The sequence below is a fragment of the Lithobates pipiens genome, unplaced genomic scaffold, assembly GCF_037356315.1.
Source record: "Lithobates pipiens isolate NorthernLeopardFrog02 unplaced genomic scaffold, aLitPip1_a1.2 Scaffold_19, whole genome shotgun sequence".
NCBI classification, from domain to species: Eukaryota; Metazoa; Chordata; class Amphibia; order Anura; family Ranidae; genus Lithobates; species Lithobates pipiens.
The window spans coordinates 464,445,171-464,470,822 of NW_027507764.1; the positions used below are offsets into that span (position 1 = coordinate 464,445,171).

General features: G+C 39.6%; 1 protein-coding gene across 1 annotated transcript; it reads right to left on the minus strand.

Moving 5' to 3' along the window:
- Positions 1-1,749: 1,749 nt before the first annotated feature.
- On the minus strand, positions 1,750-25,178 carry TCF24 (transcription factor 24). Its single transcript, XM_077492827.1, has 3 exons — positions 24,932-25,178; positions 17,638-18,098; positions 1,750-2,697 (listed from the first exon to the last, which is right to left on the minus strand). Exons 2-3 carry the CDS (start codon positions 18,082-18,084, stop codon positions 2,584-2,586), a joined length of 561 nt encoding a protein of 186 aa, XP_077348953.1. The 5' UTR covers positions 18,085-18,098; positions 24,932-25,178; the 3' UTR covers positions 1,750-2,583.
- Positions 25,179-25,652: the final 474 nt, after the last annotated feature.

The window sequence follows — 25,652 nt, forward strand, 5'->3', positions numbered from 1 at the left end:
AATCTGGCGAGTATCTGCATCAGTTTTCTATATTGATGTGACCACCTTGTGAGTTTGGAGCAGAACCTGAACTGGTTTTATTTTACTCTATAACAGGTCTATCCACTTTGTTAATGTGGCGCATGCCACTGGCACCAGATTCCCATACCATTATAATGTATGATGTTATCATGTATGATGTATAATTTCATGCAGGATCTTGCTGGCAGCCCCCTCAAGGTATGGGCAAGGGAAACTTAAAGGTAGGTCAAGCTGTTATTGTTTCTAATGTCTCCTCCTTATTTTACAGAAATAAATGCTCATAAGCAAAAACTTGAGAAAAAAATGTGGAAACACGCAGCATCAGGATCAATGGATCAGGATCAATGTTCTTCAGTGGTGATTTAATCATTCTACCATAAAATCATATTTCGGGAAATGTATACATTCCGAAAAGTTATATAAACCCAAATCAAACTGTGAAATTATTATCATTTACTTTGTACTAAATCACAGTGAAAAATACATTTTCCATGTAGCCATTGCTAGTTATGAGAGAAAAGAACAGGTCCTGCTCACTTTTTCCAAAAAGAAAGAAAAATTGGGTTAATATGCCATTTAGGGCTCATTCACATGGGCATATTTCTGCACAGAATGCAGGTTCCTGCTCGCAGAGCTAATAGATGATCCTGCATAAAATATACACCTAAAGTGCTTGTGTTTAGATGCATTTAGACATGTGCAATTCTAGTGATTTCACTAGTTGAAATGCATTTATAATCAGAAAAGAAGTTGTATGGCCCTATTGATTCCTATAGGGCTACTTTTAGATGCATACAAAACTATAGGCTGTATACATCTAAACACAGCATTTTACAGGCCCTTATGAATGAGTTAATTTAATTGTTGCTTCTAAAGTCATTAACATTTCCATTTCATCTAGTATATGAAATGTGAAATCAGTTATTATAATGAGCGGCCATAAAGTGGGTATGCCTATTAAGTTTGGTGACAATGAAGAGGGCAAAGTACATAGGTGGGCTTATAGGACCATGTGGAATTCAATGAGTCAGTAAAGCTGGGGGCTCTAAAAAAAGTGTTATGTAGCCCTATACTGTGTCACAATAAAGCTAGATTTGGCTGATCTGTATTACTTCATGCATCCTCTGGAAATTTACAGTTCATGAATTTGTGAATTATGAATATGTTTCCTGTGTATGTCATTGTTTGGGTAGTTGAGTAGATTTTTAAGGGCCCTGTTATATTTTTTTGTGAGCTAAAACATTATTTTTTGTGCTTAGAACTAAACTGTATCTGAGCACCAGAAACGGAAAACACTATTTAAAAATAATTAATACATTTTTAGTATTCAAAGCAAACTCACCCATCCATCCATTCATTCCACCTTGCATTTTTTTTCATGATAAATCACTTTTAAAAACAACCATCTAGCATTTCTAGTTGCCGCCATCTTGAGTAAGGGCAGATGATTCATGTAACATTTACTTCCTGAAATCTATCTGCCCTTGACTCGGGCATGCATACCGAAGGGTATGCTTAGCTGAGAAAGCCTATCCTGCCCACCTCCAAATGAAAGAAAAAAAATGCCATGAAAACACCTGGGATGTATGACATCATTTTGGCCTAGGCCAGAAACCAGGAAGCAATTGAAGAAATGTAAAAAAAAAAAAAGTTTGAAACAAGTCAATATAATATAATTTCCTATCTATATACAAATGCTAGCAGCATAAGGATTAAAAACAATGAATAATGACTTAAAGAGTTTAGTTCTGCTTTGAAAAAATGCACTTGCAGCATTTTCAGGAACACAGCACAATTCACAGTATATGCTTTGTGGTGCAATGTAGCTTAGGTTCATTGACAGCTACTGTATGTCTGTATTGGGATACCATTCTAATGTCACCACAATGAAGAACGTACCGCACATTGAGATAATCTATAATAAGAAGCTTGTTACTACATTGCACAATTGTGAAGCCAGTCTAAATGCTGAGTTGCCTCCTCTGAGACATACAAACTCCCTTTGCAGAAACCTTGTGTATATGAAATCTTTGTACTTTATCGACACCGATAGATAATTGATATAATGACATACTTTTCATACCCAGGGAAGGATGAGCTTATTTTATATAGCTGTTATTTCTTCTCAAATTCCAACATTTTGTATACTTCATTTCAGCTTCTGCTTTGCTTGTAGTATTGAAAGTTTTTAATGCTGATAGGTCCACTTTAGTGCTCATCCTGTTCCTGCCTAAAGTATTCAGGTTACACATGGACCCAGTAGTAGTAGTTTCCACCTCTCCTCTTATTGCTAAACCACTAAAATGTATAATATTCTATCTACATAGATTAAAACATTTGTCTACCACCTTTGAACGAATGTCTACTGTAATAAATACATGTACATGTCAATGTTTGTGTTCATTCACTGGAAGGTGGTGTCATTTATACAAGTCTTTCAATCCAAAAAAGAACTGTTGGAGAGATCTTGGTAGGGCACTAGGCAAGAAGTCCCAGGTAGAATGTTTATAGGCAAACAAATGCAGAGCTGTCTTTTACTGCATCCTCTCAAACGTCTTGGCCTTAGCTCTCAGAGCGTGGGGTGTTCTCATCTTGATCCTGGTTTTCAGACCCTGTTGACTGGTGGAGGAACTGCCCCGAGGCTCCAATGTAAAGTCTGGATCTCATAGGCCATTTCTGTAAGAGAAACAGAAAAAAAAACTTACAAAACAATCCAAATTATAGGTACTGTATGTAACAGCTCTTAACACAGTCCACGTACCTTACAGGCTCTGAAAAGAAGCTCAAATCCTATTGAAATATCATTTTACAACATGTAAGCAGTATGGGATATGCATGGTGTATGAGTATACAATGTATTTAAATGTTCCCTGTGTGATGAACACCACATCAATGTCTGAAAAAAGATCTTAAGGTCCATACACAAGATCAGACTTCTTGACAACAAATATGCAAATGAGCTGTTTTGGAGCAACATCCGACCGTGTGTACGCTCCATTGGACAAACTTTTTTGGTTTTCATCTGACTTTTGTTGGCTGTGCGAACGGACAAACTTTCTGGCAACAAAAGTCCGATGGAGCAAAGTCTGATCATGTGTACAGAAAACCATAGGACTTTTGTACAAAGTACAAACACACATGCTCAGAACAAATGGAAAAGATCAGACAACAATACAGAAGTTGACCAAAGGTAGCGGTAAAGAGCAGAAAAACCACATGATTTGGTGAAAGTTGGCTGAAAAAGTCCTGCCGTGTTTATGCAATACAAGTTCTCGGCCTACGCCCTTTGTACAAAAATCCACAGGAAAGTTTGTACAATGTCCGATTGTGTGTATGAGGCTTAACACCCACCACACACGTTATGAATTGAATGTACAATGTCCCTTAAGCCCCATACACACTATCGGACTTTGTACAAACTTTCCCGTGGATTTTTGTACAAAGGGCGTCGGCCGTGAACTTGTATTGTATACACACAGCTGGACTTTTTCAGCCAACTTTCACCAAATCATGTGGTTTTTCTGCTCTTTACCACCACATTTGGTCAACTTCTGTATTGTTGTCTGATCTTTTGCATTGGTTCTGAGCATGCATGTTTGTACTTTGTACAAAAGTCCTATGGTTTTCTGTACACACAAATGGACTTTGCTCCATCGGACTTTTGTGGCCGGAAAGTTTGTCCATTCACACAGCCAACAAAAGTCTGATGAAAACCAAAAAAGTTTGTCCGAAGGAGCGTACACATGGTCGGATGTTGCCTTAAAACAGCTAATTTGCATGTTTTTTGTCAAAAAGTCTGATCGTGTGTTTGGGCCTTTAGAGATACTGATACTATGTAGTGAAAATCTAAAGTGAATACAGTAAGATTGTAATTTGTATGGTGACCCTAAGTTAACAGCATTTTGTATATCTATCTACATTCTTACATAAATATAAGCAAAGAAAGGTAGTATGCAGCTTCTTCAACTTTTAATCCTTGCCCATGTGCCAATTTATGCTTGTGCCATGATTGCTGCCTTGGGTTTCCTGTTTCGGAGTGGTTCCTTTCTCTTGCAGCACCCTATGGAGATACCTTTGTATACAAGGACTACAGTTATGTCTCCTTATACTGTGTGCATAAATAGAAACACACATATATGCCTTTCTTGTAAAGACTGGAAATTCAGGGAAGCACACTGAGAGAGGAGGAGATAGCAATACTAAAAGTGGTAAACTGCAGGTGCTTCAGTTAGATTTTTAGCAAAAACTGGGGAATGTTAATTTAATTGTGCTCAGTGTGTTAGGCTAAAAAATGCTGAGGGTTTGTCAGTTGACTTTAGGGTGATCAAAATTCAGGCCTTCAGAATGAGTAGTGGCTAAATGGGTTTGCAACTGGACAAATCAATAAAAAGAAAGCCAGGGGACCTAGATTTAGGCGCAAAAGTCACAAGAAAAAGTTGCGTAATTCCTTCCCTAAATAAATATAACTCTTAATAATTTTTATATATATATATATATATATATATATATATATATTATGGATTTATATAGCACCAGCAGTTTACGCAGTGCTTTATATACACACAATATATTATAATATATTATATGCTGTATATATTCACAGACAACCATGTACAAAAATGGCACATAATAAAACCGAACTGATGCATTTCAATCCATTTAGGCCTTAAACATAGCAATATACTGTATACCATTTTGTTTATGACTCCATTAGGTTAAAATGCGTCAGCTATGTCCTACTAAGCGGGATTTTCAATAAAGCACTCTTTGTTTTTGCCTTAATTTTGAATCCACAAACTGATCCATCTTGTTCTTGCTGTGGCTTGTGCAGTCTACTCATTTTCTGTTATTGCTTGAATCATCAACATTAACATGTAATTATAATTTTGTAGTATAAAGGTAGTATACATGTTTGTGCTCCCAAATGGTGTAGTGTTCCCTGACTCTAATTATGCGTCCTCTTCTGCCTGCAAATTTCTGTGTGCATTGGCACTCCACGTCAGACACCATAGACGTGGCAGGCATTACCACACTATTAGTTAGTCTAATGTGGAAAAAAAAAATGATTTTCCTATTTTATTTTTTATTTTTTTACAAATGTCAATTTTACAGTATGTTCATAGAGATTTGATAGTTAAGGAAAAATACCACAATAATTGTACAGTATTGTCAATATCAATATAGTATCAACATCAAATCAGTTTTTCTATTTGTATGGATTCAGCTCAAAATGTATTAATAGTACACAGAAATAACACAGAGATCACTGAGCTGGTTAATTGATTCAGAGTGCAATGTTGTACCGTTTGAAATGTTATGCCGTTAAAGTGGGGAAAAATATGGAATTTAGTAAAACACAAATCAGTGAAAAAGAAACCGCTTTTTACAGTCAAAATGTTATAATGATCACTTAACAGCAGGCATGTCAAACTCAGATGAAACAGTGGGATGAATTGAGTGAAATAAAAAAATCAAAGGGCTGCATTTTGTCCACTGCGCGTAGCACCTACTTAACTTCCTACTTCAGAAATTTACATTATAGTAAAATAAAATTGTAGTTTACAATATTTTATCCATATTATGGTTTATTGGTATGTTACAGGATGAAAAAAAGTGGAGAATGTAAATGACTGATCAGTCCTTCGTTCAAAAAGTTCATTTCAGGAAAACAGATATGTTAACAGAAAACTGTCATACGCCTCTCTACCCCAAATACCAACATGTTATTTCCTTGCTGGCGTGAAATGAACATAGACCTTGTATATATTACATCTAAGAAAGATTAATGTACCGTAATGTGATACCATCATTATGAAGTCTACATTAAATAAAGACATCATTTACAATATTTCCTTATTAAAAACAATACTTTGAAGTGGAGTATGAAGGGATCTATGAATGACAATTATTTTATTCCATCACTAAAAAATGATGATGTAAAAAAAACATATCTAAGAGCAGAGGCGTAACTAGAAACCTCAGGGCCCCGGTGCAAGAAATTAGGAAGGCCCCCCCCGAAAAGCATGATTTTGATACTATATTTTTTTCCACTGTACAACAAAGTAAAACATTTCTGTGCAACCTGTGTCCCCAGTGGAACCTGTGTCACCAGTGCAGTGGTGGTCCTGGAGAGGGGTGGTGGTACTGGAGGTGGGTGGCGGTGGTGGTACTGGATGGGGGTGGCGGTGGTGGTACTGGAGGGGGATGGTGGTACTGGAGGGGGGCTGGTGGTGGTACTGGAGGTGGGTGGCGGTGGTGGTACTGGAGGGGATGGTGGTCCTGGAGAGGGGTGGTGGTACTGGAGGTGGGTGGCGTTGGTGGTACTGGAGGGGGATAGTGGTCCCGGAGAGGGGTGGTGGTGGTACTGGAGGGGGATGGTGGTACTGGAGAGGGGTGGCGGTGGTACTGGAGGTTGGTGGCGGTGGTGGTACTGGAGGGGGATAGTGGTCCTGGAGGGGGATGGTGGTCCTGGAGAGGGGTGATGGTGGTACTGAAGGTGGGTGGTGGTGGTACTGGAGGTTGGTGGCAGTGGTGGTACTGAAGGGGGGGTGGTGGTACTGGAGAGGGGTGGCGGTCCTGGAGAGGGGTGGCGGTGGTACTGGAGGGGGACGGTGGTACTGGAGGTGGGTGGTGGTGGTACTGGAGGAGGGTGGCGATGGTACTGGAGCGGCATGGTGGTCCTGGAGAGGGGTGGCGGTGGTACTGGAGGTGGGTGGCGGTGGTGGTACTAGAGGGTGAGTGGTGGTACTGGAGAGGCATGGTGGTCCTGGAGAGGGGTGGCGGTGGTACTGGAGGTGGGTGGCGGTGGTGGTACTAGAGGGTGGGTGGTGGTACTGGAGAGGCATGGTGGTCCTGGAGAGGGGTGGCGGTGGTACTGGAGGTGGGTGGCATGGTGGTGGTACTGGAGAGGGGGTGGCATGGTGGTGGTACTGGAGAGGGGGTGGCGGTGGTCCTGGAGGTGGGTGGCGGTGGTACTGAAGGTGGGTGGCACAGTGGTGGTGGTACTGGAGGAGGGGTGGCGGTGGTACTGAAGGTGGGTAGCACGGTGGTGGTGGTGGTACTGGAGGAGGGGTGGCGGTGGTACTGAAGGTGGGTAGCACGGTGGTGGTGGTGGTACTGGAGGAGGGGTGGCAGTGGTACTGAAGGTGGGTAGCACGGTGGTGGTGGTGGTACTGGAGGAGGGGTGGCGGTGGTACTGGACATCAGGATCCCCAGATACCCACCCTTAATTTAGGGTCCCCAGAGAGCCCCCTTACTTTAGGGTCCCTAGACAGTCACCCCCTTTAAAGAGGTTTCTCTGTACCTTGCTGGACTCCGCCGTGCACCTTGGCCCCCAGCAGATCTCTGTACCCCCCCCCCGCACCTGGGGGGAGGCAGCGATCAGCAGCTCTATGATGTTGATGGGCGGCGGGATCTTCCTGAGTCTCTGCACACACTGGAGAGGAGTCAGCACGGCTGTGAGTGAAGAGCGTGTCTCATGTAAACAGCAGCACAGAGACACCGGCACTCGGGAGTGAAGTTTCATTTTCCCTTGTCCTCTCGCAAAACACACAGCTGATCCTGCTCCCCCTTCGGCCCCCCCTCCCCTCCTCTCCTCTCCTGTGTTCTCCGCGGAAAATGTGAGCTTGTTAGCTTCACACCTGAATGCCCGCGGAGAACACAGGAGAGGAGAGGAGGGGAGGGGGGGCCGAAGGGGGAGCAGGATCAGCTGTGTGTTTTGCGAGAGGACAAGGGAAAATGAAACTTCACTCCCGAGTGCCGGTGTCTCTGTGCTGCTGTTTACATGAGACACGCTCTTCACTCACAGCCCTGTGAATAGCAACCACGCCGGGGCCCCCCCACAGTGATGGAATTCCAGGGCCCAGTCGCAACTGCGACTGTTGCGACCCTGATAATTCCGCCACTGTCTAAGAGGAGTTTTGTCAGCCAAGTATTTAGTCTCTATAAATGCCTAATTATAAAGAATGAGCTCTATAATGACAGAGGTCAAGGTTTTCTTTATTCCCAGAGAAGTTTGTAAATCGCTTTTATTTATCAGGCATCTTGATTTGACATAGAATCTGTGGAGGAATAACTGAACTCCTGGCATCCCATGTTGGCCAATAAAGATGGCTGCATCCCACCTCCTTAAAGATGGTGAGTATTGCATACTTTGGTTCCAATTTAATAATATAAAAGTCATTCTTCTGTTTTGCTGATGAGAATTCTGCCTACAGGACCCCTTCTTTACTACACCTACACATCCCTTCACACTGAACATTCTTCATGCATCCATTGCTTTCACCACCTCACCTGAGCACCTAACCTCCACTCTTCCCCTGCTCTCTCTATCACACCTAAATGCCTAAGGTCTTGTTCATATGCGCGTACTTAAGCGTACTCACACCGTCTGTGTTCAGGGGCCCACAACATGACCCTCACACGGGTGTACATTTAGCTATGCCCGTGTGAATAAGGCCTTATGGTTAAGGAAACTGAAGCCCTATACACAGTAGAAGATTTTCTGCTGATTTTTGTCTTCAGTTTTACCAAAACCTTATAAGATGAGATCAAACCTTAGGAGTTTCAATTTGTATGCAATAAGGCCGGCCCTTGCACTACATGGTTTTGGTAAATCTGAAGACAAAAATCTGCAGAAAATCTAATAGTGTTTATGGGGCTTAAGACTTACTTAAAATGTGTGGTTTCTTCCTGGGAAATGCTCTCTTTTCCTGGTTTGACCAGTCCCCAAACCATTCCGGTTTGCAGGTGTCTCCTTTAGCTAAAAAAAAAACATAGGAACCAAAAGGTTCCAAACTCATGCAAATCAATGACCAAAAAACAAATAATCTACAATTTAGAGCTGTGTGCTGTAAAGTGCAAAAAACACCTAAAACGGGAAAAGAAACAAAGGAACTGCACTCTTGTATCATAAATTACATATCAAAAGTCATAGTGAATAAAAAAATAAGTCTTCATTTGAGTTATAAAAAAATACATAAAAATTGCGAAGTCCATGTATACATCCCACACGTGAATAATGTCCTCAGTGAGTATAAAAAAGGTTCCTCTCCACCGACAGGACCCCTATTAAAGGAGTTCTGTAATAGGGGTCAATTAAGTCTGGTGAGTGCATGGTGTGTCTGCATGCGGATAGAAAGGAACCTCTCCTTTAGCTAGCCAGCTACTAAGGAAACACCCATGTATGTGTGCTGCATGCCGGGGTCAGGACCGTCTTTAAGGCAGGACAAAAAGGGGAGTTGCCCTGGGCCCTGTTATTGTTGTGGGGCCCAAAGCAGCTGCCTCCTACTTGCCAACTATTCCAGTTTAAATTCCCTTGTCCCTAAAGCTATAGTCCCGCGCCGTGTTCTGATATCTCAGTGTGAAGTGCTGCTACTAATGCTGCCCTGCTCTGCATGGATTCCAATGTTTTTTATTTTTAGAACACATGATTAGAGCCTGAGGCTCTAATTGGCTTAAAAAAAGGGTGGGCTCGGGGCGCAGTGCCCACCCAGTTGTGTGAAAATAGCCAATGAATATTCGCTATTGTCTTCCTGATTCTTCTCATGGCCAATCAGGAAGTGGGTCCTGAGACCTGTCACCTGGGGGGGGGGGGAGGGTGGCTGTGGGTGCATTGTTTCCCGCTCCCCCCCCAAGAAATATACCACCAGCCACCACTGCTAGCCATGACATTTTCAGGACAAGCTTTTGGAGTGTATTTCTTTGTTGTTTGACCTCAGAAGGAGGGGTATGTCCAGAAAGCTTGTCCTGAAAATTTAACTGCAAATAAAAAAAATATCATGGACAGTAGAGCTGCATGGTTAATAGTTAAGAATCAAGATTGCAATTCTTTCCCCCTCTCAATCTTAACAAAGAATTTTTCAGATTCTATGAATAGCTCTCTGCTCAAGCCAACAGCTATCAAAACCCCCCCCCCCCCAAAAACAGGCAGTCTGCCAAATTTCACAACATTCCTCAGCCCCTGAGCTAAGACCCCTTTCACACTGAGGCAGTTTTCAGGTGTTTTAGCGCTAGAAATAGCAACTGTAAAGTGCATGAAAAATGGCTCCCATTCATTGCAATGAGTGCTTTCATACCCAGGTCGTGCGCTTGCGGGACATTAGAAAAAGTCCTGCAAGCAGCATCTTTGGGGTGGTTTGGGATCACTGTATAGAGCGCTCCCAAAATGCCCCTGCCATTGCAATGAATGGGCAGCGTTTCTGAAGCGCCTGAAAAGAGCTTCGGAAGCGCCACAACACGGACATCTTTAACTCCTTCTTTGGGGTTAAAAGGGCCCAGCTAGCGGCTGAAAAGCGTTGCTAAAGTGCTGCTTAAACAGCGGTAAATCACCACGTAAATAGTGGTAAAGCAACGCTATAACAAGCTGTGCTTTACCGCTAACGACCGGTGCTTTCAGTGTGAAAGCAGCCTAACTATAAACATTGTAACGTTTTGTTCTTTAGATCAAAGGAATGAACTTCGGTCTGTAAATGAGGGAAGTTTAACTACTTAAACACTAAACCTTTTTCTGACACTTGTTGGTTTCAAGTTAAAATCATTACTTTTTCTAGGAAATTACTTAGAACCCCCAAACATTTTATATATATATATATATATATATATATATATATATTAGCAGAGACCCTAGAGCAGGGGTCTCAAACGGGCGGCCCTCCAGGTGTGGCGAAACTACAAGTCCCATGAGGCATTACAATGCTGACAGCTACAAGCATGACTCCCACAGGCAGAGGCATGATGGGACTTGTAGTTTCGCAACAGCTGGAGGGCCACCAGTTTGAGATCGAGAATAAAATGGTGGTTTTATGTCACACTGTATTTGCACAGCGGTCTTTCAAATGCTATTTTTTTGGAAAAAAATATACTTTAATGAATAAAAAAAATAAAATAAACAGTAAAGTTAGCCCAATTTTTTTGTATAATGTAAAAGATGATGTTACGCCATGGGAATCGTGCTCTTTATTCTAAGCAAAAAAAGGTGATTCTCATTTTTCCCAGAATCATGCAGCTCTAATGGACAGTACTCTCTTTTTTCTCTCTGGTAAACTTTAATGCAATAGAACCTAATCTGGCATTTTTCAAGGTGGACATGCTTTAAAATATTTATTTATGAATTAAAGATTATTAAATCTAGAAGTTGATTAACAAACATGTACACCGTGTTTGAGTAGAATGCCTGCATATTGGTATTATGAAAGACATGAAAAAATCAGCTGCTAGATGAATGTTCTGCACAAGCTCAATTCTAATGGCCCCCCACCTACAGTAGATTGGTGACATAGGTGTGCTATTCCGGACATGCAAGTTTACCTATCCTGTGCTGAATTTTTGTTATAAATTGTTAATGAATATCTAACACCATAAAGTAGATCTAAACCCAAGTAAAAACAATATACATAAGTTCTTAGATAAGGTGGTAGCATTGGTATTCTTTTTTAAATACAGAAAAATACTTGTTACCTCATCATAAATCTTGTATCTTTCTAAATCTGGCCAAAGTTGGCTCAAATTTTAAAAATGCAAAATTTGAGCTGTGGGTGGCCCTGCCAGCACCAACCACCCCCACCAACTCAACATAAGTCACTTTAAGGCTGGGTTCACACTGAAGATGGATGAAACTCACAGCAGAGGGTCTGGTACGTCCCTGTCCTCCATTTCAGGGGCAAATCAGGGTAGAATTTTTGCCTGAATTTGGCCTTGAAATGGAGCCAAAGATGCACAGGACTCCCATGAAAGCCGCTCCACAGCTGCCACGGAGATATGTGAACCAGCTCGCAATCTCCTGTCATGGGAAAAGTAACTGCATTCTGTCAGATGCAGTCACTGTTTGGGTAATTACTGCTTAGAGTGGGTGGGGAAATTAATTTATTTCAGCTGAATGAGAGAGATCTATCTGTGTATGGCTAGCATTACTTTTTGTGGAATAAATTGAAATCTCCAAAAAAAAATTAACAGCTTTCTCCGCTATCTTCTGTGAACTTCAAAGCGACATGTAACTCTGGAGAGCTTGGGTTTGGTCCGAATCCATGTTAGTCGAACTGGGAAGGAAGCTATAAGTGCTGGCCCAATCAGCTGCAGGGGCAGGGATGCTTGTGACATCATTGACTATGTTGATCATTATTGACCATTTTGCCATATTAAGTCAATGATATCAAGAACAGCCAACAATTTTCCACCCGGCTCAGTAAATTAAAAAATGTCGACAAGGTGTCTACAGGAACTTACATTCAAGCTTAAAGTAGAACTATAGGCAATTTTTTTTTCATTTTGGATAGAGCAAGGGAGAGTTGTAAACCCTGTCAGATTTTTTTCGCCATCTGTGTCCCATTGCGGAGATTTCCCTTAATTTCCTGTCCCATAGCCAATCAGGAAGTAAGAGGAAATCCCAGCAAATTAAGGGAATTACTTGGGGACCACTAGGTCACCAGAACTAGTGTCTTCATTGGAAGATTTCCCTTTTGTGGGGACAACCCAAAATTTGGGATTTTCTTTTACTTTCACTTTCAATGATAATGATAAACAGGACAAATAGAGAGGCTGAATCTCCTTAAAGCGGAGGTCCACCCTAAAGTGGACCTTCCGCTCATCGGAACCCTCCCCCCCTCCGGCGCCACAATTGGCACCTTTCAGGGGGGAGGGGGTTGCAGATACCTGTACAGTACAGGTATCTGCACCCACTTCCGGGATAGCTCTCTGCGGAAAGGGGCGTAGATTACGCCCCTTTCCGCAAGTGCCCGCCCCTTTCTGCAAGTGCCCCGCTGCCTGCTGGGAAACACACAGATCCCAGAGGCAGCAGGGACCGTCCTTATTGCGCAGCGCGACTCGCGCATGCGCAGTAGGGAACCGGGAAATGAAGCCGAAAGGCTCCATTTCCTGATTCCCATACTCAAGATGGCGGCGGCAGGACCCGAGAGACGATCTAGAGATCGGCTTTGGGTGCCGACATCGCGGGCGCGCTGGACAGGTAAGTGTCACTATTTTAAAAGTCAGCAGCTGCAGTATTTGTAGCTGCTGGCTTTTTAAAAAAAAAAAAAAAAAAACGCGGAGTCCCGGCGGACTCCCGCTTTAATGGGGACACAGCCAGCAATTAAAGCTGGCATTAAATCCCTCTCCAGTCTATGAGAAACTAAAAAAAATAAGTTTTGCCTTTATTTATACTTTCACTATACTTCTGTCAATTAATCCTTAATCTGTTTTCCCTCAGCTGCCTCCTGCCTGGTACAGATATTGGACAGTTTGGCTATTTCTCTGCCTACCTGTAGTGGTACTTCCGCCGCTCTGCTTGTCTAGGTACTTATGGGCCCATCAATCAGCCTTTTGCTCAGGTATGTAATGTTGCACCTGATGCAATAGGGTGGATTTAATAAAGGCACTCTCGACTCTCCAAGGGCAGTTGCACTCACCTTCCACAGATCTTGATAAATTGTGGTAAAGCTCTGCTAATTTCCATCATCCAATCATTTGCAAGCAAAAATGCTTTTATTCATTATCCTCGCACCTGTCTTAAGCCAGTCATAGATGGTTTGAATCTCGGCCAGTTCAGCAGGAACTGTCAGAGATTCGAGCCATGTATGGGTAGGCTAAATGTACCCAAGCCAATCAATTGATTAACTTGGGTACAACCAACCTGCCAGGTTTTGCATGCGATTATTGCTAGTGGCTGTTAAAGCCATTAGCAATAGTCAATGTGTTCTTCCCCTGCCTCCCTCCTGCCAGGAGAACACAATGGCTTAGTGGGAGGTATTCCCCTGTCTACCATCGGTTGCTGCAACTAAATTTGCTCTGTCTATGGCCAGCCTTAGATTGTTATGTGCTTTACAATTCCGAAAGAGGCAATCTGTTATAATATTTTTTGCCAGATACCCAACACAAAAGAATGTGGGGTTGATTTACTAAAACTGGAGAGCGCAAAATCTAGTGCAGCTGTGCATAGAAACCAATCAGCTTCCAGGTTCTATTGTCAAAGCTTAATTGAACAAGCTGACGTTAGAAGCTGATTGGCTGCCATGCACAGATGCACCATATTGTGCACTCTCCAGTTTTAGTAAATCAATCCCACTATGTCATCTTCTATATATGTCGTTCTAAGAAAGATATCATGACTGAAGTTGAAAACTCTTAAGCCGCGTACACACGGGCAGATTGTATGGCCTACTTAGTCCGCCGAAACACATTTCAGCGGACAGTCCGCTCGTGTGTGGGCTTCAGCGGACTTTTTCGGCGTGCAGTCTGGCGTACTAAGTATTTCGGAATTTCCGTAATTCTGTCCGTCATACTTTGGTTTCAGCGGGCAATCCGCTCGTGAGTAGGCTAGTTCGACGGACTAAGAATGGCGCATGCTCAGAAAGGATTTACACGGCGGAAGGGTGTATTGCTGTGTATTGGACTTCCTATTTCTAGTCCCGTCGTACGTGCTGTACACGTCATCGTGCAAGCTTTCAACGGACTGTTTGTGCATCCGTGTGTGGTCAAGTCCGTTCATTCGAAAGTATGACGGACTGTCCGTCGGATTGTATGACGGACTAAGTAGGCCATACAATCCGCCCGTGTGTACGCGGCTTTACTGAAAGAATGACTCTCTATTACAATTATAGAGGGTGAAGTGGTTTTGGCACTTTGTGGAAGATGGGTGTCACCTCTTTTGAAGATTTTTTATCTGCCATCACGGACTCGTTTGGGACTGTATTCAGTCCTCTAGATGAACTCATATATATTCTTTTTGGAGGATTTCACTTATATGTTTCCGTGCTTTTGCTTATTTTGACTGTGTTAATATATCATTTATTGTTTTTTTATTTTTTTGGTTTGGGATATGACTGGGGTAGCGCTGCACTAACTATATGATTGTTATTGTTATGTAGTGGTGTGGAATCACGGTATAGGTGTTAGCTTGCAACCTATTATTTTATATATGTGACTGCATGGATTGATATTTGATTACACGATTGTAAGTGGACACATACTAGAATGTTTTTCACAGTCAAGTAGAAAAAAGGTCCAAACTTTTACAGAAGAGGATTGCAGTAGATGCAAATGACGAGAAAACTGGGATAGATTTACTAGAACTTGAGCATCCAGAATCTGGTGAAGCTGTGCGTGGTAGCCAATCAGCTTGTTCAATTAGGCTTTGCCAATAAAACCTAAAAGCTTTCTATGCAGAAGTGAGCCTGATTTGCACTCTTCAGCTTTACTCAATAAACTCCACTGTCACATATTATACTATATTTCTAGAGTGAAAATCCCTGAGAGAAAAAAAAAGGGGAAATACAGACCCTGACTCCAAATATCAAACTAAGAAAGGAGAGAGCTTTGGGTAATTCTCACAGATTCAATCAAAACACAAGTAAGCAAGTAGGAAAAAAAAAAAAAGAAACGTAACCACTTGCCGACCGCCCACAGTATATATACATCATTACATTGATATTAAATACCAGTGTTATGGCAGCAGCTAGCTCAGTGTCTATCAACTGACTCCGAAGCCTCCTACACACGATTGGATTGTTGGTCAACAAAACCATGGACTTTTGTCCAAAGGGTGTTCGCCCAAACTTGTCTTGCATACACACAGCCACATAATTGTTGGCCAACTCCCTTATCATTTCGCACTTTTCAGTTCATTGCTGAATGGCCATTCATCAGTCAGCCATGTTGTGGAATCGGAGGAGATAACGTGTTATTTATTATTGGCCTTGGACTTATTACTTTGACATTATTTTTTTGGTTGAATAATGATTTGATTTAGTATATTTTCTATATTATATTATTATATTTTCTATATTATATTATTATATGCATATAGAATGCACTTTTTGGTTAAGTTCTATTGGCAGATAGCATGTCTAATTTTCTTTTTCTTTTTTTAATGCAAAATAAAAAAGTTGTGGAGAAGAATACTTGGCTATGTGTTTTACTTCAAATGTCAGTTTGGGAGTAGGCAGTTACATTAAAAAAAAATACAATGTTGATAAAATTGATAAGGGACATCAACATAGGTGTATCTTTGATCTTAAAAACTACGGGATAATGGTGTTGTAACTTGCCTCAAAAAAAAAAAAGCGATTTTTTTTTGAAAATATTACTAGAAAAAAAGCTTTTTAAAATTTGTTTGTATTAAATCTATCAGTATCTCCAGCAAACAGCTTCATTATTACTCCATTAAAGAAGAAGAGATTTCAGAATTTGCCATGTCACGAATGTTAATTCTCCATTACAAACGCTAGTTTACAAGATCGACTGCTTCTGGCTCGTCCTTGCTTCCGAGCATGCATGTTTGTACTTTGGATTTTGTCTGACGGACTTGTGTACACACGCTTGGAAAATCCGACAACACACATTTGTAAACGGAAAGTTTTAAAACCTGCTATCCAACATTTGTCTGCTGAAAGTCCGACAACAGTTGTCCGAAGGAGCATACACACGGTCGGATTTACCGCCAACAGCCTGTCATCATACAATTCCCGAAAGTCCGATCGTGTGTACGAGGCTTTAAGGTTTTCACTGGTAGTGGACTTACAAGTGCATTACAAGTGGTTACCTCTTCTCATGACTATCAAATAGCAGGGATAAAGCAAGATCTTATATCTAGGGGATAATCGGCTAATAAAATCATGGTTGTTTGTTATAATTCTTTTCATTTTTCTCTACTTGCTTATTTGTGTTTTGATTGCATCTGTGAAAAATACCCAAAGCTCTCCCTTTTTAAATTTTTTACTACATAGTATACTAGATCAGCCTTTCTCAACCTTTTTACCCAAGGGAACCCCAGCTTAAAATTATTCCTACAGTTTACAGTACAGTATAAAGATCAGTAAGTTATAGCCATAATAATAAATACAATAATATGGCATACCTAGAGAATCCACTCATTGTGGATCATTTTTTATGCTAAAATCCTCTAATTTCAAAAAAAATTTTAGGTAACAATCACAAAATTAAGATGAAAGGTAATAATGAATATCCAGAAAAGAAACCTGCAGACTCTCTCAAATCATTGGTCAGTGAAGATGTGTCTCCTTACATTGTTTGTGAATGAGAAGAATGTCGGCCTTACAGACAGCTAAACGGATCCTTGGGGGTTATGCCACTGACTTCGCCAACTCATGATGTCACCAAAACTGTGCAGGCATCATCAAATGAGGAACTCATCTGCCATGGCTTATGAAACCCTAGCAACCTCTGGAGGAATCCTATGGTTTAATAGAACCCTAGACGAGAATGGCTGCGACATTCTAATCACTACAATTAGGGTAATCATACATACTTTGAAAATCAATTGATTCCACCTTCCACACTAACAGAGTGGATGGAGGAATCTCCGCTGCTGGCTACAGTATTTGGGTAACCACAGTGTCCACAGCTGCTTGAATATAATGGCGTTGTGGAACAGTGACTGCATCTAATAGGTATTATTCCACGCTGATAAACAGTTTTTTTTTTAAATCAACTTTTGTCAAGCCAGGTGAATCTGAGAACACCTACAATTAATAGATTTTCTTGATGCCTGGAATTGCTCTTGAAGGCATCTTTATATCTCATTGTTTAAATTTCAGTTTTCACTGTATTGTAATTTTTATGAAAACAGTTACAGACTATATAACAAAAACAGACAATATAACTCACCTTGACAGGATGTAGGTATCCATCTCCACTGTGTAAGGACCCAAGAAGATCTGGACTGAGGCTGTTGGAGCTGCTTGGGCTGGTGGATGGGTGGTTGTGGCTACTCTCATCCTCCTCCTGGAGACTGCGGGTAAGGTGGGCAATGTAGGTAGTAGCAAGTATGAGAACATCCAGCTTGGACAGCTTTGTGTCTGGGGGCACAGAAGGTAGTGTCCTCTGTAGCTCCAGGAAAGCGTGGCGTAAGGTCTGCACTCTGTTTCTCTCACGGGCAGCATTGGCAGCAGCTGGGCGGCCCACCATTCCATTCCCGTTACCTCCTCCGGTCCTTGATTCCTCAAGTTTTCCTCTTCCCAAAGAATATTGTGAGTCTTGTTCAGAGCTTCCAGGTGACTCTTCCCTGACATGCACCAGTCTGGACACCAGAGGGCGTTGGACCTTCTCCACCATATCCACACAAGACACTATAATGCATAATTGGACATTATTATTATTATTATTATTATACAGGATTTATATAGTGCCAACAGTTTTCACAGTGCTTTACAATCTAAAGGGAGTCAGTACAGTTGCAATAAAATAAAAACAAGAGGGTTAAAAGGACCCTGCTCATAAGAGCTTACAATCAGATTTATTTATTAAAGGTATTCATAAAGCACCGACAATTTATACAGTGATTTACATATATATTGTAAATTCACATCAGTCATAAATACTAATTTGTTGAAAAAAAAAAAATACCACAAGTTTGGAAATTTTAGCAACACAAAATAGTTAGATAATAGCCATATTTGATTTTTATGACTATATTATTATTATTATACAGGATTTATATAGCGCTGACAGTTTGCGCTGCGCTTTACAACATTTGGGTAGACATTACGATTCAATACAATGCAATTCAATACAGGGGGAGCAGAAAAAAACGTATTTAAGTGCTATGGATATGTGTGCATTATTGTTCTGTTTGTGATGTTATTAAATAAAGCCCAATAAATAAAATATTCCAAGGAATATCTGATTAGTTTAGGAGATAAGGAAGGAATTATTTTTCTCCTGGCGCAGCAAACAGGACCATGCTATAAGGTTTTTTTTTGCATTCCTCTGAATCACATGTGGGTATAAGGTTCTGTATTTGGAGTTTTTTGTATTTATTTTTTCCTCTTTTGGTTAAACTAGATAGACACGTGTCTTATTTCATCCTGGCTAACTATGTAACTATGTAACTCATAGGCCCCTTTCACACAAGCATTCCAACTGATTATTTTTTGTTTCATTCTACAGCACTATGTGTACTCAAAAATGAACCAGTTGTCCCTTAAAATGGAGCCACATATTACCTGTGATAGAACAAAAAAGACGTTAAAAGAACAAGATCAGCTATTTTACTAGGTATGATTAGACTTCAGTTCACCAAAATAGAAGAGCTAAGAGATGTATACCAGTATACCATCATACGGTATTTACTATGTGGATGCGCCACACTTACTAGCAATATTCTAGAGAAGACAATTTATTGCCTTCTCTTGTAAGGGAATTTTTAACATTATTGGGAGAACTCAGGAATACCAGTTTTACATAAGGTTTTGAAAAATCAGCTACTATCAATATACAGTATACTTTCTCCCATATATTATAGCTGCAAAAAGTTTCTGAGGAATTCAAAAAGCAGCATTATTCAAAACTGAAAATCCACATTTGACTTAGCAAGAAAAAAATAACTATTTATTATATCAATAATAATATACCAGTAATTAACCTTTATTATTATTAACATTCCACATGGTACAGGAACTGGATATCCTTGAGGAGCCTTTTTTATATGAAGGTTTCCCCCAAATGCCTAAAATCCTCTATCTTTACTCAGAGGAGTCTTTTCCTCAGTTAAACTACCTAAAAAACAAATTTGTTTTCACATTTCCTTGTAGATATGTACAATTCATAACAGAATATTATTATAGTTTTTGCATGCAGAACCTTGTAAGCTCATCTATATCTCATTACACGACTGTCTACATGATGTTAAATAGATACAAACTTTTAGGACTTAAGTGGTAGAGATTCTCCTATTAAAGTGCTTGTACTTAAAGTTCAGAGCAGCCCAGTGGCTTAGTGATTAGCACTTATATCTTGCAGCACTGGGGTCCTTGGTTAAAATTTCAGCCAGGACACTATCTACATATAGCTTTCAAGTTCTCCCTGTGTTTGCGTAGTTTCCTCTCGTCCTAGTATGTGTACAGATTGACTATGCTCATGTGTGATTGCATTCTGCATGTCAGCTGCAAGCTGACCAATTGAGGGGCGTTAAGGAAAGACCTAGAGACCTACTTCTTAAACAAAATTGCCAAGACAATTTCATGGAAAATGCTTTCAAGTATATCAGACATGGTGCCAAGAGAGCTGGCCCATAGAATCACTGAGGGTCAGATACAACTGAATGTGCGTGTGTGTATTTTAAATAACCTTTTATATTCACAAAGGAGCTCTGATGAAGAGGGCTTGCCTTTGAAACGCGTAAGCCAGGATGCACAGTTCAGACAGTGACTACTCATGTACATAAGCATATTAAATAACTAGCTACGCTGGATCTTTCTGCCAGGAGCTGGCAGAAAAATCCATTGAAAACAATGGTCCATTTTGGTGCCTAATAATGTGTTACAGACTTATGGTATTGAGAAGTGTATGTGCATAAACTAATTATTTTGGCTTGAATATCCATTTATTCTGGCCACTGGAATTAATATACTCGCATAAATGTGCATTTATGTGCATAAATTTACGCTGGTAAGCTCCTCCCTGAATGCAGTTTTAGGGCATTTTTATTTTCCCAAAGGGCTACTCAAAATATCAACCTGAACACATTGGCTGAAATAGAGCTGTGCTCAGAAGCATAAAAAAAAATAACACAAATGCCTCTAAAAGCTGATTTTTTTTTCTGCCTGGTAAAAAAAACAATTCCGGGACAGTACAAAAACTCCCACAATGACCCATTTTGTAGAGCAGACAACCCAAGGTGATTTCATTTTTTGCCACTTTTGTTGGAGATGAAGAAACATGCTGGTAATGAGGTGGCTTTAAAAAATCCAAGTTGATTTATTAGAACAGTTTCTACTCCTTGAGTAAATCAACCCCCCTTATATAACTCCTACATATCAAAATAAGTTTGTATTTTCCCCCTGCTCTGACTCATTAAAGCATTTCAAAGTTGGGTACTATCATAGTTGTGCGCAGCTTATTGCATTAGGGTATGCACTCCAAAATTCAAACACATGTGTGCATATATATATATATATATATATATATATATATATAAACTAGATGGTAAGCTCTAAGGAGCAGGGCCCTCTGAATCCTCCTGTATTGAATTGTATTGTAACTGTACTGTCTGCCCTCATGTTGTAAACTGTTGGCACTATATAAATCCTGTATAGCAATAATAATAATAATAATAATATAATAATACACACTTAAAATAAATGTAAAAATGTTAAAATGTAGCAGAGTAGAGGACAGTGTCAGTAGAGCAGTGGGCATGTCAGTATGGGCAGTGCACAGTGTCAGTAGGTTTTTTTTATTATTTTATTTTTTGAAATTTTATTTATATATTTTTAATTAATTTAAAAAAATGTTTAGGAGCTCTGGTGAAAAATCAGTAGGGCGCATCTGTACCGCACTGGGCGATTAGAATGTGTCCAGGCACATTCGGTACATCCCTGTGCACACTTATGGGTACTATGCATTGAAAAAATAATTACATGTTCATTAGCTTATCCAGGTTCTTATGGGTACACTGCTGCCTGTTATTTGGAAAATACCAGACAAATAGCTTCAGGTGCCCACACTGGGGCCAGTTATTAGTCAAGAAAGGTCAATGTAAACTCTTTGCTTGTAGCCCAGCTGACCTTGACTTTAAACTACAGGCATACCCCACTTTTAAGTACACAATGGGGTTTATTTACTAAAGCTTGAAAGTGCAAAATCAGGCTCACTTCTGCATAGAAACCAATGAGCTTCTAGCCCCAGCTTGTTCAATTAAGCTTTGGTAATAAAACGTGGAAGCTCATTGGTTTCTATGCAGAAGTGAGCCTGATTTTGCACTTTCCAGCTTTAGTAAATAAACCCCATTGTGTACTTAAAAGTGGGGTATGCCTGTATTGTAGTCTTCAAACAATATGCAATAGCTAAGCTTGGACAATCTGGCATGTTTCGGCAATGGCATTTAAAATCTCCCAGATTTAATTATTTCACTCTCAATAATTTAAATGAAATATATTACATATGAAGTATCATCAAATGCCACAGAACTGACTGAGACCATGCAAAAATCAGTTTTACATCTATACTATCATTGTTGAGTGATTAGCAGTGACAAATATTTTTTAGCTACACCTCCCACAGCCAGAAGCCAATCACCTCCACAGAATCAGAGCCCTGGAAAATGCTGTGTGCCTGGACAGTGCATATTATTATTCACAATGACTGTGGGCAAACTTTGTATTATGGGGGAAAACGAATCCAAACACAGAAAGACTTGGTGGGATATTCATACAGTAGTTGAACTGCTGCATATCCAAGTGCTCTTTGTGACAGATCCTCTTTAAATAAGCACATTCAGCACTATAACAATTATAATTCATCTAATTACTTCAGTTTTGAATCCTGCCAAGATCAGCCATCTTTGCTGTGTACAATACTTTTCAAAAAATTGGCACAGACATCTTTGGCTTTGACAGAGAGAACATCTGTGTATACAGCTGTATATCAGATCAGATATATTTATACAAGAGCACACAGCTGACTGCAGGATGAATGAGATCAGGATTATGAAATATAAAGCAGAGGTGTGGAAAATCCTACAAGAAGGAATGTAATCCAAATAAGTGGTTTCTGGAACAAAATCCACTATTTCAACAAGTGATTTAGAATAGGTATACAGAGATGTAGCTTTGACATTTAAAAGCTCTCATCACTCCCACAGCTCTGAGCAAGTCATAAACACACAGACCTCTAAGAATATGCTTCCTATAGTGCAAACTGCTAATTACTTCTTTAACATGTAGGAGTGATTTATACTGTTTTCAGTATTGTTCAGGACACAGGTTTGAAAAATGATGATGTATACATATTGAAGTATATATATATATATATATATATATATATATATATTAATGTCATTATATATTGCGTTTAAAAAAAAAATACATACACACACACAAAATTAAAAATACGGTGATAATTTAAAATGTCACATCACATCACAATAACTTACACATGATTTACTTATACATCCTAAGACAAAACTCTTCTATAACACATAGAAAAACTGATTTACTCTTCTGTTACTGATGTTAATTGTATACTACTTTATTTTAGACTTTTTATTTACTATTATTTTTTAATACTTTTAAATAAATACTTTTTAAATAATTATTAATACTTTTATGAAAATGATGATTGGGGATGACTCCAGGGCTTGTATTTATGACATATACTATTTAATAAAAATAAGTTTCACTATTTACCAAAATGTGCATAGAGGATCATGCTATAATTATTATAGAAGCATACCCCACTTTTAAATACACAATGTGTTTATTTACTAAAGCTGGAAAGTGCAAAATCAGGCTCACTTCTGCATAGAAACCAATGAGCTTCCAGGTTTCATTACCAAAGATTAATTGAACAAGCTGGGGTTATAAGCTGACTGGTTTCTATGCAGACGTGAGCTTGATTTTGCACTTTCCAGCTTTAGTAAATAAACCCCATTGTGTACTTAAAAGTGGGGTATGCCTGTATATATATATATATGATATGATATTGTTATTGTCATTGTTGATATTTTTAAAGGTAAATATCTCATAACACTATTGGATAATTGAATCCTTGTTTACAAGTCCCAGCAAAAAAATATTCCTCTTTCTGCAACTTGAATTTATTAGTAGCTCTTTATAATATATATAATAATAATAATAATTATATATTATAATATAACCTACTTGAATGATTCTAGTTACTGGCTATGCATAAAAAATAAAGAATAGCTTAATAATTCCAGTTCCTCATCTTCAGAGCAGTACATATGTATTTTCAGACAGATTCATATTTGTAATATACTACAAATCACACAGTGCTGCCTGATACAAAATGTCTTTTTTTGTCACTAACAGAGATAAACGTTGTTTGTAATGAGTGAATTTTAATGTTAACTTTCTCTCTCTCTATATAAACATATATATAAACAAATAATTATAATTGTGTTTCTCTTTCAAGTTTTAATAAAACATTTGGGTGGGCAGATGTGGCTTCTAAATGATTTATTTAATAGCATCATATACACAAGAACAACTATAATTCGATGCTATAGGTGTGTACAATAATACACATTATACACAAATGAAATATACACTGACAAATATATATATTTATTTAGATATATCTATCTATATATATATATTGTATATATCTATCTATATCTATCTATATATATATAGATAGATATATATCTATATATTATATCTATCTATCTATATATAGATAGATAGATATAGATATACACACACATATATTATTATTAATATTATTATTATATTAAATATAAACATATATTAAATTAAATATATATTTAAAAAATATAAATATATATTAAATATAAACACTATTTTTGCCGACACCATCTTTCTAGAACTCGCTTTTTTTCAGGAATCCCGATCTAACAACATCATATATATATATATATATATATACACAGTATAATATACACTGTGTGATAGGAGCAGCAGCGATCCCTTGGAGGAGCAGCACATATCCCCCGTTAATAGGTTAATAGGCTGAAAACGCCATATAGGATTTCTGATTTACAAAACGCCTTGACAGTAAAAAGTTTTGATCCCTATAAAACTTCATACTAAATTCGGAGTCTTTTCCATGACTAGAAGTGCAAACTGAACGATCTAAGTAGGTTCCTCCCGAATTCGGAAAAAGTTAGTGGGGGGGGGGGGGGGCGACTTATTAGGGTAAAAGCTAATGATGATGGGAGAGAGATGGGGTGAGTAATGTGAGATATACTTATTGGGGTGAGAGATGATGATGATGGGAGAGGGATGGGGTGAGTAATGTGAGATGTACTTATTGGGGTGAGAGATGATGATGATGGGAGAGGGATGGGGTGAGTAATGTAGTAGATATACTTATTGGGGTGAAAGATGATGACGGGAGAGGGATGGGGTGAGTAATAGGAGATAGACTTATTGGGGTGAGAGATGATGATGATGGGGTGAGTGAGATGATCCATCCTTACCTGAACCCAGAGTAGAGTGAAGGTTCAGCTCTGGAGGACTGATAGTGAGTGGATCCCCAGAATTAGACCATCAGATGGAGCTGGCTGTCATCACTGGATCCAGGAGCTGTCTGGAGGGCTGGCCCGGCTTCACTCTCACCAGCAGACAAGGCGGTGGTCTTGCTTGAAATGATCTACAGATTTTCAGCTAGTTGACTGCCCTCTTATGCACACCCCACCCGGAGATCAAATGTCCTGAACCAACCAGTGCGCATGTGTGAGCCGATCCCATTACCTGGGTCACTGCAGAACCCTGGGGACCGAATTACAAGTGTCACACTTGACAGTCCTCCTCCCAGTGTCACAGATGTCCTGTCACTGCTCCCTGTCTTCAAGCAGAAACCAAGCCTGGTTTTATTGATGTAAAATGTAGGAGAAACTGTAAAAAGGGCATTGCAAAGTTATTGTCCCAAAGTTACAGGGACAGTGTGACACCTTGTCATCCTAGAGCACTCTCTGAACTCTGAATACAGGGGAATCGCTATTTTAATACCAAAACCACGTCCCTAGACAGAGAGAGCTCTGTATTTTGTAGTATTTACATTTATTCCAGCTACATTAAAGTGAACCGGTGTGAAGATCATGGACACTTGAGTATCTACATCCACTGTATCTATGGTCCAATTCTGTCATTCCTCTCCAACATGCAAAACATGCAAAAATCTGTATTTTTTTTCTTTGC

What these genes read in the sequence shown, in the direction of transcription:
- TCF24 (XM_077492827.1), bottom strand. Translation starts at nt 18,084, where the DNA reads ATGGTGGAGAAGGTCCAACGCCCTCTGGTGTCCAGACTGGTGCATGTC. An exon ending in GATACCTACATCCTGTCAAG is followed by an intron (nt 2,698 to 17,637) that starts GTGAGTTATATT and finishes TTTCTCTTACAG; the next exon opens with AAATGGCCTATGAGATCCAG.